The 15,805-nt window shown below is 45.2% G+C and overlaps 1 protein-coding gene across 5 annotated transcripts in view; it reads right to left on the minus strand.

The window, feature by feature from the left end:
- Nucleotides 1-15,783, minus strand: part of FBXO15 (F-box protein 15) — a 49,063-nt gene extending 33,280 nt beyond the window's left edge. For 2 of the 5 annotated variants that reach the window (XM_011288129.4, XM_011288130.4), the window contains exons 1-5: nt 14,941-15,071; nt 7,648-7,719; nt 4,797-4,901; nt 1,204-1,446; nt 440-649 (exon numbers count right to left, since the gene is read on the minus strand). In XM_011288129.4, the coding sequence (XP_011286431.3) occupies nt 440-649; nt 1,204-1,446; nt 4,797-4,901; nt 7,648-7,719; nt 14,941-15,047 (737 nt within the window). In that variant the 5' untranslated portion in view covers nt 15,048-15,071. Of the gene's footprint in view, nt 1-439; nt 650-1,203; nt 1,447-4,796; nt 4,902-5,178; nt 5,198-5,566; nt 6,888-7,647; nt 7,720-14,940; nt 15,072-15,431 lie in introns of those variants that run through there. The other 3 variants (XM_045041211.1, XM_045041212.1, XM_023242106.2) reach the window with 3 other exon arrangements.
- Nucleotides 15,784-15,805: the final 22 nt, after the last annotated feature.

Consider the following 15,805-nt stretch of genomic DNA (forward strand, 5'->3'; position numbering starts at 1 on the left):
AGACAACCAAGATATGAGGAACTTAAATTTAGATCTAATCATAAATGTGATGAATCCATTCTTTTTCTCTTCTATAGTGATCCAGAATGCAAGAGAAGTCTTGAAGATGCAATCAAATTAAAATACACTGGCGGTATCTTTAAATTGCAAGAATAGTAACAACTGAGACAGCCGGGTGCCTCAGATGGTTGGGCATCTGACTCTTGATTTCAGCTCAGGTCATGATGTCACAATTCATGAGTTGGACACCAGCAGTGACCTCTGTGGTGACAGCACAGAGCCTGCTTGGGATTGTCCCTCCCTCTCGGCCCCAGTCTGCCCCTCCTGCGCATACACACGTGCTCTAATGAATAAACATTTTTTTTAAAAAAGAATAATAACAACTAGTATTTACATATAAGATGTTCTCACCCAAAGCTTCTGTAGAATTAATACTTACCCATTTTTGGAGGGGGTTTTAGACTGGTCCATAAAAACTGGCGTCACACCACACAAATCTAGGGTTGACAATGTGGCCAGCCGTGGCCAAGTTTTGCCATACCACATAATCGTCACTGATGAGTCATTTATGGAAAGGTCAATGTGCTCCATGATGTATTCTTTTCCATTTTTTTCTTTCAGTATAATTACCCAACCTAAACCAGATATTCTGGAGAAAGAAAAGCTAACAATGTTGGCCTCATTGCAGAAAGAAAAAATGCTAAAGTCAATTTCATGTATCATCTCTAAAGTATCTAGTTCCTGAAAAGCCAAAGCCAAAGTCCTCAGAAAGTGCCTGACATAAATTTTCATTCCGTCAATGGTCCTCTCTTTAGACTTTTTCTCCTCACCTAACAAACACTCATTGAACATTTACTGTGTTCTCGGAACTGGCAATACATACATGAGACAAAGTTCTTCCCCGAAGGAAGGACGCATTGGATGCTCTTGCTTTACTGCAGCAGATGACTAGGTGATTTCTGCTTTTCATGAACACATCAGACCATTTATGTGAAATAGGAAAACACTATATAACTTATGGATGCACAGAAACACAGGAAAATACCAAGAGACAGTCCCCGCACAGTATAAACTGCACGTATGTCCTTAAATGTGCAATACTCTGAGCTCACACCATCACTGTTTCTAAAGCAACACACGTGCAGATGTTAACAGCTCCCTCGAGCACCCGGCGTGCCCATAGCTCGGGAGGAAGCTGTGTACCTGACGGCCTCCTTGGTCTTCACCGGCAGGCCCGTGTAAGGGTTCACAGGCTTGAGCACCTGGGCGAGCGCCGCTCTCACACGTGCTCTCTGCTTTGCAATATACTCTTTCTTCCAGTACCCAGCTTCTTTATCCTTAACCGACAGCACGTTCACAGATCCAGCGGTCTTCTCCACTGAATTAACTTTCCAATTAGATCTTTTAGGTGAAAAGGCCGCTGAATAGATCCTGATCCAAAGAAAACTGGGGGAGAAGAGGAACGTCGTTAACTAAAAGACACAGTCATGTGCCTGCAGAAGTGACACGTTAAATCAGAGATGCACAATCGTTTGTAACTAGTCCGATTCCATGAACAAAGCAAACTGAACACTGACAGTCATTCACGTGTTAGAGTGAACCGTGGTTTGAGGGGAGTGTCCCAGATCCACTGACCCCAGAAATCTGTACAAAAAGGAAAAGCTTGTTGCCCCCGGTCAAGTTAAAATGAGTGACCTCCTGTCATTTGACATTTGACATCATCCAAACCACTGCCTTCCTACAGTAATCACTGAATAAGGGATTACAGAAAAGTAACAAAGTGACTCCTATTGTGTTATGTTAAATACGTACACTTCTTAAAAGGTTGGAAAGGAAGTATATGTACATACACACACAGAGAAATGCCAACAGCAACGGAACTGTATGTTCCTTTCCCACGTTTTAATTTTTCTACAATGAACATGCAACGTTTGCACAAAGAGAAGAAAATGAAAAAATTCCCTGCATAATGCAGAAAATGAAGAAAACCAGTTAATATTGTTTGTGCAGTGTTAAGCATCACTGGGGCACTTCGTAAACATTAACTACTTTAATTGTCAACAAACCCATGAAGTAGCTACCATTATGGTCCCCCCCTCGGCAGATAATGTCATGAGGCCCAGTGGGAAGTGATCTGGGCCAGGCCAGCCTGTGTGTGCCGAGGAGACGGAGACCCAGGGTTGCACCGACGCAGCCTCAACCAGAGCTCACGCACTCACGCCCTGTGCTTCCCGGCCTCCTCAGTCACAGAGAAATGAACTCAAGGAAACCAAGTAATTTATCCAAATTCGAGAGCCAATCAGCCACAAGGCTGAATTCAAATTCAGCCCTGACCCACAGCCTGTGTCCCTCCCGCTCATCACACCCAGACGAGACGTCACAGGAGCAGTGGCGGTTAGCAGGGGCCAAAGTGAGCCTAAGGCACCTCTCTCGGGGCTCTCCTTCAGGGGAAGAAACAAACTTCTCTTAGGGGAAACTGAGACAGGGGCTCAAATCAATTTCCTACTATAAAAGGTGAGCTGTGTATAAGTAAGTGTAATTACTTGCTAATTCATGTCTCCACATTTCTATTTAGTGCAGTGGGACGGAATGGCCAATGGCCAAGAGGCAGCTGGGAGAAGGCAATGCCCCTGCAGAGGAGGTCCAGACGAGATGCCAGGGCACTCTGGAGGTTCCTAAGTGCTCGGGTCACCCAGCAGTAACCACAGCGGCAAGGGGCACTTCTCAGACATTCGACCTGCAGACGTGTCCCCTTGATCCAGGTCGGACGTGGACTTTCCATCAAACTCATTTTCTATCAAACACATAATCAGATCCCTACTGACATCACTCTCTAGTATGCATTTTCAAATCATTTCTCACCCCACAAAATCATTTCACACCAAGCTTTCTGCCTTAAGGTATTTCTCAGTTCGGAAATTTCTGAGTTTTCGTACGTGAGCTAAGAGTTGCAAAATGACGATTCTTTGAGTACATCTTAGGTAAATCTGAAACCGTTTTGCCAAAATCCCTTGCGTAGGCCATTTTTAAAACTCCCTTTACGTAAAAACTTGTTCATATTTTCTTCAAAATTTATTTTACTCATCATTTTACTCCACATAAGTGGTCCCAAATCTCTCACATCAGCACCACATGAACTGCAGCTGACTCTATTCTTGTCTGTGGGCCCGCATTCGCAAACTACAAAACACGGTGCCTGGAGAGGACACAGAGCGGGAGCCCCACACACCTTCAGGTACAGCTGCACCTGACATCTGTGCGAAGAGCCACTGACACACCATTATCTCACTGCAGTTACCGTAGCGAAGTCCAAAAAGAACACCCCATAGAATTAAAATACTGTGGAGACTGTTCTGCTTACTCATTTATAAAGCAAAAATGTCAGGCCTAAGACGCTTTTAACAAGTACTCAAAATCCAGACACATTCATTTCTTGATCACCCAATGCCCCGTCCTGTTAAAAAAAAAAAAAAAGAAAGAAAGAAAGAAACTAAGGTGGATTTGAGGACAAGAGCATATTTAGCTATTCTGACTACCAGTCAGGCACAGAACAACTTCAATCAGACAAGTTGTTGACAAAATGGGGCCAATTTAACGTTCTGATAAAGTGTTTCGCAGAGTGCTGGAAAATAAAAGCCCCACGTGATGATCCCAATCCAGCCTGAACAAGTTTCCCCCCTACCCCCACGCAGGCGGAGCCTGGAGCTCAGGTTGAGGGAGGCAATACCCGCAGGGAGGGAGCAACCTCCCCCCATGTAAGGGGGGCATCGGGGAGACCCCAACCCTCCAAACAGGTCTCGCCATAAGTCATCAGTGTAACTGGCTACTGTAGGCACTCCTGCCCTCTCCAGAAGTAACGCTTAGAAAATACCATTGACAATACCGCATTGACAATACCATGTTTGTCAAATACTGTTGACAAACACTTGTTTACCAGTTCAATCGTCAACATGCCCTTTTTGAAGTCTCACTATAAAATCAGACTATGACTCTTAAAAATAAAATTCAATGTACTCAATTAAGGTACTTCCTTTAAAAAGAAAACAAACATGAGGGTAATTCCATCAGAAGCCCAGATTTTTAAAGGACAACCCCCCAAGAAAGTGGGACAGGCATGTAATTAATAACAAAAGTATGCAAGGAATATTACTAGAGGTGTGGCCCAAATCCACTGGAACGCCCAGAGCCTGTACCTTCTGGGCCTATGAAGTTCAGTGGGAAAAGGGGATATTTAGAGATACTAAGCAATTTGTAATCGATCACCTTATCCAAGCGATTGAAGTTCTATCCTTAAATAAAGTAAGAACCCTCCAAAAAGCTACAGTTTGGGATACTTGATCTCTCTCATGAAAAATGCCTTACTGCACTTTGCTTTGGTGAAATGTCTTCACCTCGTATAAAGAGTCATTAAGAAAGAGACACAAAAATCACTCTACGTCCATTCTAGAACTACTGTCAAAAACATGCTTATTTGCCTTGAACCCACTTGTGTGGGTATGGACACAGACAGAGAGATTCTTCCACAGAGGAGACAACAGCTACCCCAATAGCAAGTTTGATCACTTTCAGTTCATGCAAAGACACTCTTTTTTTTAAGCAAATAAATGCAAATCTCATTTATCATTTATCAAATATCATTTGACCACTTACAGTATTAGACATGTTCCATCTATGTCTAAACACACTTTTGAAATTACTTTAAATTTCAAAAAATGGTTTAAAAGGTCTTACTAGTTTTCATGACTTCCATCAACACGCCATCAAAAGATGATAGAGAGATTTGGTGTTCTCCTTACTTGTCATTGGCCAGATGGTAAAAGCGCCTATTCACACATCCCGTACACAGCAGGGTCACAGCATCCAAGTTGGAAAAGATCTTCAGCAACACTTCTGAAGGCATGCTGAGAGAGGGGAGGAGATCGGAGAGGTGGGCAAACACATAAACTAGAAGTTACCCACAAAACTGGCTGTTCATCTCCAGACAGAAGGTGACTGGCACCTGTCCCGTACAAGAGGCTAACTGCACCCCCTACCTTCCCGTTTTCTCAACTGAAATGTTCTGGCTACCACAGTCCTCGTGACATAAACGAATCCAGAGACCCAAGGGTACAGGAACCTAACTTCCTTGGCATGTTAACCATATTCACACGCTGTGAATCAACACGCAGGTTTCCCTACCTCCTTCGTGAAAGTATGCATCATCCCTTGGTGAGATAGAAGGAAACAAGAAAAAAGAATGCACTCTTAGCTATTAAGAAGAAATAACACAGAATCCTCCCCCTCAAAGAAGAGACTCGAATAGGAAATGCCAGCTTCTTTTCTACCTAGCCCATACCACCCTCACCCACCCTCTTCCTTCATATCCTCATGCTCCAGACCTTCCTCTGGGGCTTTCCAGAGAGTTCAAGCCCCATAAGATTTTCTGAATTCTCTCTTCCTTTTTTCTCATTTATTGCCTAAATAAATTACATTGAGGTGCATTCTCAATATCCCATTCTCAATATTTCTATGATCTTACACTGTTACAAAACACTGAGAGAACCAGAAATTATCTACAAAGCCTTACCGATATTACGAAGTCAGGAATGGGCACGTATGGACCTCAGGCAGAAAAAACAACAACAAAAACAAAAAGAAAGCTAGTGAACGCTGTTGGGGTGAGGGGTGGGGACCTCAGGATAAAGAACTGAGGCAGTAAACCCTTTGGCCAATTTAGAATGGCTGCCCATACTCTGCACTTGTCATCTTAACTATTTTAAATTTTTAGATTGTGATGAAAATCGTTATCAAATGTTTCATAGGGAAATAGTCCTAAAATCCTGATAATACTGAGAATGGATTGGGGGGGGGGGTGGTACTCAGAGGCAAGAGGACAGGCACGAGACATAACTGGCCCGTGTCACTAACCGGAGCTATCCCTACTCAGAAGCTTCAGAGACTCCCTGAGAGTTTAAGCAAGCAGTTTTGCTCAGGGGTTCATTAAATCCCTCCCCCCAAATGAAACTCCTTCTATTCAGAGTCAGTAAATTAGACACTTTTAGCGACCAAAAGTTGCTAATGCTAGAGAGGGCAAAGCTGCAGGAAAACACGTTTTGTGACCATCTGGGTTACCCACTGCACAGAGTTTTCACATTTTGACTCCGTGATTTCACAAAAATTCATGGTTATTATTTTTTAAATAATTATAATTCAAAGAATGTAGATTTGGGCTTAAAGAAAACATCTCAGAGAGGCACCCAGCAAATCTTATCCAGGAAAAATTATTCAACTGAACTAAAACCCTACTCACTCTCCTACCCGGCAGACAAACTTAATGAAGGGGTGCTCTCCCCGTACCTTCCAGAAATCAGAAAACCTCCACTTTACAGCTAGCACAGTTGGGATCAAAGCCATTCTCAATTATTGTTCATAAGGTTTCCTCAAAGCTGGTACAGTCACTGTCCATGCCCATACTGGGTCACTTTCTGCTGGATTCTAATCATTTCACACTGCAGGGGCAGAGGTGCGGGGGGATGGGGAAGGAGACGAGGAAGGTGAGCGGAAAAGAAGCTCAAAGTGTCAGAGCACAGTATCTGGTACTGAGAAGGTCCTCAAATATTTGATGGATGCATGAACCGAATGAATATTTGTTCTGTTTCCGTATCAGATTATTGTATGACAGACTGTGTTCTCAGAGTACAGGCTTTAAAGCTTAAATTGCCTTCCGTAATTAACTATCCTTTTTGGTTTTCACTTCATTTTAAAACACACTAAAAGTATGTTCCCTGTTAGCTGAGTTGTAATATACTACTGAAAGCCCAAAACTTGGGGGGCACCTGGGTGGCTCAGTCCGGTGAGCGTCCAACTCTTGGTTTCCGCTCAGGTCATGACCTCTCAGTTCATGAGTTCAGGCCTCGCATCAGGCTCCGAGCTGACAGTGCAGAGCCTGCTTGGGATTCTCTTTCTCTCGGGCCCTCCCCCGTGCTCACTCTCTCACTCTCTCTAGCTTTCTCTCTCTCTCTGAAAACAAATAAACTTAAAAGCCCAAAGTTTGCAATCATGTAACTTAGCTTTGAACGTGAATTTGGCAATATGTACACTATGCCAGCCCTACCTCCTCCACTGTCAACATCTACAGTGACGCCCTCGGTCCCCCCGCAATGCTTAGCACAGAGTTGGTGGCCTATGTCAGTAGTACAAATCCACGGACACCTCAGCAGCAATTTCAAACAATTAGCTCCAAACAGAGACTGTACGGATCTCCTTGCGGAAGTGAGCGGGCAGAACCTTGCCAGGCTGGGTTCCCAGAGCACTGAGGGCGAAGAACCCCAGAGCCCAGGCCCCTGGAGCTTTTAGAAGAACACGCTTTAATCCTCTTTCCCCCTTTCCAAGGGTCTTTACCGACTAGCAGTGAGTAATTTTGAAGAACATTTTTTAAAAAGGAACATTTCCTTGTCACTTGTTAGAAGTTCACTTCATAAAACCAGCCTAATGATGACAGTGGTGACAGGCTGATGACTCACAGCAAACGCTCCACGTTGTGCTTCCGTCCTCCGCAATTCTATTCTCAGCTCAGAACAGCCGCTTGGTACACATGCACCGAAACTGTCTCCGACGGCCCCGCCCCGAGAGCCCGCCCCGGGGAAGCGGCCACGTGCCGCGACTCACCTGTCCAGGGACACAGACCGCTCAGCCGTGGACTCGGCTCGGAGCCTTCCCCGCCCGGCGCACTGCCGCAGGCTAGCACATGCGAGAGAGAGCATGGAAAAGTCAAATTCTAATGAGAGGTGAACAGCGCAGTGCTCTCTACAAAACTGTAAGGGATTCATAAACTTTGTACACAAACTCACTGTACAACTACACGGATGGAGAGAGGGCAGTGAAACATTCAGTGTCCTGAGTGAACCTGGAAACCGGACTTACTCCAATGTGTTTTAAACATAAGACTCAGTACTTGCTCTTATAGGCTGCCAGCCTATCAAAGAGGGGCTGTAAGACTTATTGAATGTAATAAAAGGATAAAAATAAAACGTATCAACAGGCCAGTTTCAACCATACAATAGCACCAACAGGTTAAGAAACACTTTAGGTTTGTGAACCACAAGTTACCCAGACATCTACAACTTGGCTGGTCTTGGAGGGACAATGACTGGCCGCAACCCTTGCTCTGGCGACCACGGCCACAGAAACACCAAATACTCATGCACATAATTTTTTCCACATTTTAAATATCCCACATCCAGTGAAATATATTTTAACTGGCCATCTTTCTGTCTTAGTGGTATGAAAAATAGTAAATAATATAATCAATAGCTTTTAAGACTCAATGAAATAAGGTATATTTCACACAGTTCTTTTCAGAAGTTACTAATGTAAATTTTTATTAAAGTCAGCCTTCCAGGGGCACCTGGGTGGCTCAGTCGGTTGAGCGTCCGACTTCGGCTCAGGTCATAATCTCGCGGTTTGTGGGTTTGAGCCCCACATCAGGCTCTGTGCTGACAGCTCAGAGCCTGGAGCCTGCTTCGGATTCTGTAACCCCCTCCCTCTCTCCCCCTCCCCAACTAGCACTCTGTCTCTGTACCTCAAAAAATTAAATTTAAAAAAAAAACATTAAAAAAAAATCAGCCCTCAAAATGAGCACTACTCAACAGCAGCCTGGTAGGGATCTGAAACACCCAGAAAGGTATGGAGCCCAGAGCCTTCAGCTTCCAGGCAGCAGCCCACAGACAGAGTTACTGGTGGATCTGCTATTTCTCTTGGAAAGGTCTGGAAGCTGCTTCTTTACCACACACACACACACACACACACACACACACACACAATTATTGGCCCACCTCCCACCCAGCATGTGACTCAAGTCTAGAGTGTACGTTCCATATGCTCAGTTCACTAATGCCACTGCTCTCAGTACATACTTTGTTCACCAAGACTTGAACACCCCCATTTTTCTACCAACTGGTTCCCTGGATACATGTGGATTAAAGATCAAAAAGGATATGGGCAACAACTGGGGGCAAAATGAGGGTCACCAGAACTTAGAAGGGAAGCCAATAATCTCTCTGGAAGTGGAAGAATGAAAGCCCCATGGAAGGACCTGAACAAAGGAGGGTTCTAGACCACAAGCACAGCCTGCTCCAGGAGGCACAGGGGGCGGATTGCCCACAGCTCGCCCGCTCGGATGGAACCACCGTGGAGCTGGCGCGTCAACACCTGCACATCAAACTGCCCGATGGCTCCCCGTACATTTCTGAGCAGCCAAAGAATCCATCTGTCTTCCCTTTATAGGTTTTTCTCCTCAGAAACAGCATAACGGCTGGCACATGATAAGCCCTCAGCAAACATGGGCTAGCATCCGCATGCCTGCACCTCAACCTAGGAGAGGTGGATGCTGTGAACCTTTTCAGATCCCGGACGGTGACAAATTCCCCGAGGTGAAAAAATGCTGGCTACCCAGCCTCCCCACTCCAGCCTCCCCACTCCAGCTTCAGCAAAGCACATTCAATGTGCCTTCTGTCTTATCTGACTTCTAGCCCGTGAGTTCTTGGGAGCGCAACAAGTTAGGCAGACCGGTGGTATCCACTCTGTGCTCTGCACAAGAGGGAGAGAGAGGGGCAGAAGAGGTCCTAGTTTGGAAAACTCTGCAACTCCCTCCCCCTTTAATCAGAGAATTCTGCCTGTGCAATACATGTTGGTACTTCTGTTGAAAGTACTATTTAAGCAAAGATCTCCACGACGGAAAAGCTTCAGCTCCACTGACCCAGCTCTCACGTAGTAATAAGAGGTGAAACACGATCTCCTAATTGTGTTAGTTTCCTAGGGCTGTCTTAACAAACTACCTCCAAATAGGTGTCTTAAAACAACAGACTTGTTGTCTTAAAGTCCTAGAGGCCGAGAGTCCAAAATCAAGGTGCTGGGAGGGCCATGCTCCGTCCAAAGTCTCTAGGGAAGAACACTTCCTTGCGTCTTCCAGCTTCTGGTGGCTGCTGACAATCCTCAGTGTCCCTTAGCTTGTGGCAACTAAGATGACTAACTCTAACCTTTCTTCCGTCTTTACCCAGCCACCTCCCCAGGGTGTGTGTATCTCATAAGGACGTCAGTCACATTTGACTTAGGATTCACCCTAACCTACTATGTCCTCATCTAATTACATCTGTAAAGACCCTATTTCCAAATAAAATCAGATCCTGAGTTCTGGGCGGACATGAATTTGGAGGGCACCACTCAACATAATACACAATTTTTAAACATACACATTTCAAAATGATTTAAAAGCACTCCTTATTTTAAGTGGTTAACTTCTTATGATTCTACACCAACCTGCATTACATACTCAAAGATCGAATATCTTTAGTGGACAGAAGTTTCCAACACAACAGCTTTAAGTAAAAGGAATTTCTATTACCCCGCCATCAAATAGTACTATCTGCCTGGATTTACCAGCCGGTGACCCTCAGACCTCTGCCAGTATGAAAAGTCACGCCAAGAAGTCTGAAGGCCTATTTACACACACTGTGTGAAGACTGAGAAATGCTTCTTTACCTTCAATGAATACTGCTGGGGCCACTCAAATACGAATTTGTTTAAAAGCATTAGTAAATTGATAACAGCTTTTTGCCATACATATGTCTTCAATCAAAAAATGTCAAAAAAATAAAATAAAATCTATTACCCTAGGTCCTTTCCAAGGGAATTGAAGAAAAGTAAATTAATATGCTGTATCGATCCATTTCAATCTAGCAAATTGGCAAGGACCAAATAAATGAGAACATCTCATTCACTGCTGGAAGCATAAATTGGCACAAACAGTATGAAAAGCCAAATCTGGTAGTGTTCATTAAGATCTTTAAAAGGCACATGTATTTTTTTAAGCCAGGAATTTCACTTGTACGAATACATCCCAAAGCAAGTAAATGAGCCCAAAAATGCTACTCAACAAAGCTCATCTCAGAGTTGTCTGCACTGAAATACTTCCAGAAACAGTACAGAGATTGGTTAAATAGCAGGGCCTCCATACAGTTAACAATTTCCAGACAATTAAAATGGACAGTTTCAACACAGGTGAAAGTGTCTGAGATAGAAATAGGCTCACAGTGCCTTCCAGACGTCTGCATGGCCTGTCCCCTCAGCCCCTTCCAGTATTCACACACACGTCACCATTTCCCTGAGAACTCCTTTGGCCATGCTGTCTAAAATCCCAATCCAGGGGTGCCTGGGTGGCTCGGTTGGTTGAGTGTCTGGACTCTTGATTTCGGCTCAGGTCAGGATCCCAAGGTCATGGGATCGAGCCCCACATCCTGGAGACTGCGGGTCTGCTTGAGTTATTCTCGGTCTCCCTCTGCCCCTCTCTGCCCGTGTCTCTCCCCCACTGTGTCTCTCCCTCTCAAAAAAACAAAATAAAAAACTCCAATCCATACTACACACACACATACACTTCAGGCCCCCTCCTGATTTTTTTCCCTTGGCACATAACACCACCCAGCACTACGCATTTTACTTATCCACTCTGCTCATTATCACTGGAATTGTAAGCTCCATATTGGCAGGTCTTTTGTATAAGTTTTGTTCACTACCGATGCTTCAGCTCCCACAACATGCCTGGCATACAGAAGGTATCTACCTGCTAAATTAACAACATATCAATTTTAAAAAATCAGGTTACATCAAGATACACTACATAATCATATTTTTCATATTTCTCTCTTAAAAGTAAACACACACAAAGAAAAAAGGTCTGGAAGGAAAGACAAAATGGCATTAACCAGTAATAAGTATGACTCAAGGATTACAATGTTTTGAGGTGGTGGTTGATTTTTTCTTACGTTTATTTATTCGGAGAGAAAGAGAGATCATGAGTGGGGCGGGGGGCAGACAGAGGAGAGAGAGAATCCCAAGCAGGCTCCTGGCTGTCAATGCAGAGCTGGATGTGGAGCTCAATGAAGGGCTCGATCCCATGACCCTAGGATCATGACCTGATCCAACATCAGTCAGAAGCTTAACAGACTGAGCCACCCAGGTGCCTCTGGTGGTGGTTGTTTTTAAATGGGGGCTAGAGAATTGAAAGACTAGAACTCTGTGTATCAGTATTTCTTAATGTATTGAATATGCAATAAATTATGGGATTTTTGTTTTTTTAATTTCAAAACTGAGAATCCCATAAGAAGGAGGTTTGGAATCACAGCACAACCTTTTAGGCAGAAGCAGTGGTTCTCACAGGCATTCATACCACTCTGGAGTACCAGCTGCCCTGAAATCCAGGGGGCACAGCCTACAGAGAGCTCACAAATGCTTTGAAGTCTCTTACTTGATCTCAAAAATTAATGCAAATGTTGCATTCCATTGGATAACTTATCTGTTGTCATCTAATTATACAAATGCATTATGGTACTTACCAGTTACATTACTTAACATTTTCCCCCAAATGCATCCCCTGCCCACTGACACCTGTCTGAGAAGGACAGTCTGTCTGTTGCTGTTTTGCTTTTCCATAATTAAAAGAGATCTCAAGAGTCCCTATTTCACAAATCAGAAGACTATGGTCCTAACGAGGCAATCACAGTGACTCATTTACGGTCCCAAGCTAGAGGCCCTCATCCCCTGGCTGTCCTTACAGAGCTCATCCTACCATATTACATTCTACATCTTATCAGTATGGCTTTTGGCATTACTGAAAGTGCATCTCCATTTCTCCATAAAATAAACCAACCGCACATTTTTAAGGCTCGCGCAATTAACAAATCTGTAAGTTCCATGCATGTCCTCAGGAAGACCTATAGGTCTACAAAATTAAGTGCACACTGAGCTGATATAATTAGTAAGATGACATTTAGTTTAAAAAGTTTTCAAGTAATACATTTGAAAATTTTACCCTCTAAAAAAAAAGGAAGAAAATTAACCTCTGAGCCTCACTGTGATACTTGATAAACCAAAACAAATTAGATCAAATAGAAATTAAGCCAACCTGATATGCTTTCTGCTACATTTCTTACAGTCTATGACATTTACAAACGTTCACATTTTGTGTTAAAAAGGGAACCACTGAGGGGCACCTGGGTGGCTCAGTCAATTAAGTGTCGGACTCTTGATTTCAGCTCAGGTCATGATCTTGTGGTTCATTAGATCGAGCCCTGCATCAGGCTCCACACTGACAGCACAGAACCTGCTTGGGCTTCTCTCTTTCCCTCTCTGCCCCTCCCTGCCCCCAAAATAAATAAACATTAAAAAAAACTCTTTAAAAGGGAAGCACGGATTTCTTATAAAATCTAACTTTTCTGCATTGATACAATAAAAATAACCACCTACTTAGACCATCCACAATCATTCTGACTTTTTCTTTTCCATAAAGAATGTGTACCTCACCAAATCACAGGCTGACATGCAGGCTCCCATGCCAGGCACTCTAATTACATCATTTCACCAGGAAGTTCATTCAACTTACAAAGTAACAGAAGATTCATCACATAAAAATCATTCGGCTGCCCACCAGCAGAGCTCTATATATAAAGACTAATTTTTGTAATAGTGGCAAATTGATTTAAAGTTCAAGCTTCCTACTTAAACGTCAGTTTTCCTCTCCTGCATAACAGAAGTTTTGAAGGCACTGTCACCACTTTAATTGTCACCAGGCTTGGGGTACGCCTAGCATCGCAGCTATTCTCAAGAACCAACCATCACCATAATACTAAGATTCAGAGCACCACTTCAGAAACCAGGGTGAGTGGGTAATGGACCCTAGGAGGAAAATGGGACATAGTCTCGGAGATTTAGGGAAACAAAAAAGTAACTTAACTTGTTGAAGTGTGAAGGAAAAGAATCATTTTTTATGCTTAAACATAGACATTTGGTTTATTAGAAGCATAATATGGATGAATTTTTATATTTTACAAATCATGAAGACTTGCAAGCAAAGAGAATTCTCAAGAATGCAAATCGTTCTTTGTATTGTCCCTCCGCCTGGCAAACTAACTGGGATGATGGGCACAAAGCTAGGAAGGAACCACTCACCATAAAATACAAAGGATCTAATAAGGTACCATGAGAGCATGTTGGTACCTGTGACATACCGGAGCATTCACTGTGATGAAGCATTGCCCTTGGAATTAAGCTAAAGCTCCCCATGCAAGGTAGCTCCACCCCCTGCTTCCTGCCCCCTCTCCTGCCATCTGTCGTGGTGGAAGAAGACCACCCTTCAGATCCAGGGTACCCAAGAGGCATGGAGGAGAGACAGGTCCCTAGACACTGGAACAAGAATAGCACAAGCCCAGCACTTAAGGAAAACGGGATTAGGAGCTGAGCACCCAGGGGTGGCTATCTATTGGCATCCCTTCAGGGTTGGCTTAGAAACGCAGATTTGGCCTTGAAGTCTGCAGTGCACAAACTTCTGCCCCAGGAAAAGATGCGTCTGGACCAACCCGCCCGCCAGAACTATCTGCTTAGGGGTTGTGCCCTCCACTCACGAATTGGGGACGGGACAGAAAATGGGTAGCGTTTTGCTCAGTAGACTCTACCTCTCTAACTTACAAACTCCTAAAAAGGACTCTAGGTGATTTCCGGCCACGGAAGATGCGAGCGACTTTGGGGGAGCGTTCTGGAAGGCTGCCGTCTAGGCGGCCCGCAGGTGCAGAGGGAACGCTGCCCTCTCGGCGGCTTGCAGGTGCGGACCAGCGAAGTGCACCTGCCCTCCCAGGCGGAACGCATCCGCGCCAAGCGCCGCTCAAGGGTTCCCTGTTCCTCACACTGGCTAGAATTCAGTGAAGGAGGAATAACGTCTCCAGGGGAAACTGGTCTACTTGTATCAGGACTTAGGGTAACCCCACGTTTCCAAGTTGAAGAGATTTCCTCCCGCGGTTTTTCAGACCTTTCCCGCACTAAAAAGAGCCGCGCGACGCGCCGCAGCCGAACGAATGAAAACAGGGGGAAAGGGTGGCAGAGCAGTGACCCGACCCACGGCCCCGCGAGAGTCACCTGAACCCGGCGGGCCCCGGGGCCGCACCGACGCCGCCAGGCGGCAAACGCAGCGCCTGGAGGCCGCGCCAGTGCTGTTGCAGTAGCCGGCCGCGTCCCGTCGCCATGGAGACTCCACAGACACGCCAGAGGCGGAGTGGCAGCTGGAGGGAGGAACGCACCGCCCCGCGCCACGCCCACTCGACGCCGGCACGCTCTCCGCCGCGCGTGCGCAAGGACGGTTGGCGGTACGGCCTTTACGCCGGCTCCCGGAGCCGTTCTAGAAATTTATGGGGCCCTGCTTCTTCCCACACCCGATGGCCTGATGGTGAGGAGGCTGCGCGGCAAAAGGTCTTTGAGTTTCGGGCACAGGCGTTGGGCACTGCGGCGGCCGGGTCCCTCCCCACCTGCTGGGTCTGGGGAAATTTGTGCTTCCTGTCTGGTTTCCTTGGTTAGAAACTCAAACGCAAAGGCTAAGGAACGGCAAGGCCACGGTCAGACTGAGAATTTACCAGTTTACACGGTTCTCTCTAGAGAGTTGCAAGAACACCCAGTTTGTAATCGCTAATTTCTTTCTTGGCACTTGTACGAACCGCCCCGCCCACCCCTACCGTCCCAAATACGAGCAGCGCATGCGCAGGAACTCTGGGAGGAGGTGAAAAGGCCGGCACTGGCTCTGGCCGCCTTGCACTGTGGGAGTTGTAGTCCTGGCGCCTTTCCCTCTTGCGGTAACTCGGTGAGGAGTGAGGTCTTCGGACTACTATTCCCAGGACTCCCCGAAGTTCCCCAGCTTACTTTGCAAAGGCATGGCGGGTAGAGTGTGACTGTCAGTATGGAAGGTAATTAAAGTGTTTTAATTCCAGCAAAAAGAGCACCGACGAGAAGA

Source organism: Felis catus, chromosome D3 (assembly GCF_018350175.1).
Source record: "Felis catus isolate Fca126 chromosome D3, F.catus_Fca126_mat1.0, whole genome shotgun sequence".
Lineage (NCBI taxonomy): Eukaryota > Metazoa > Chordata > Mammalia > Carnivora > Felidae > Felis > Felis catus.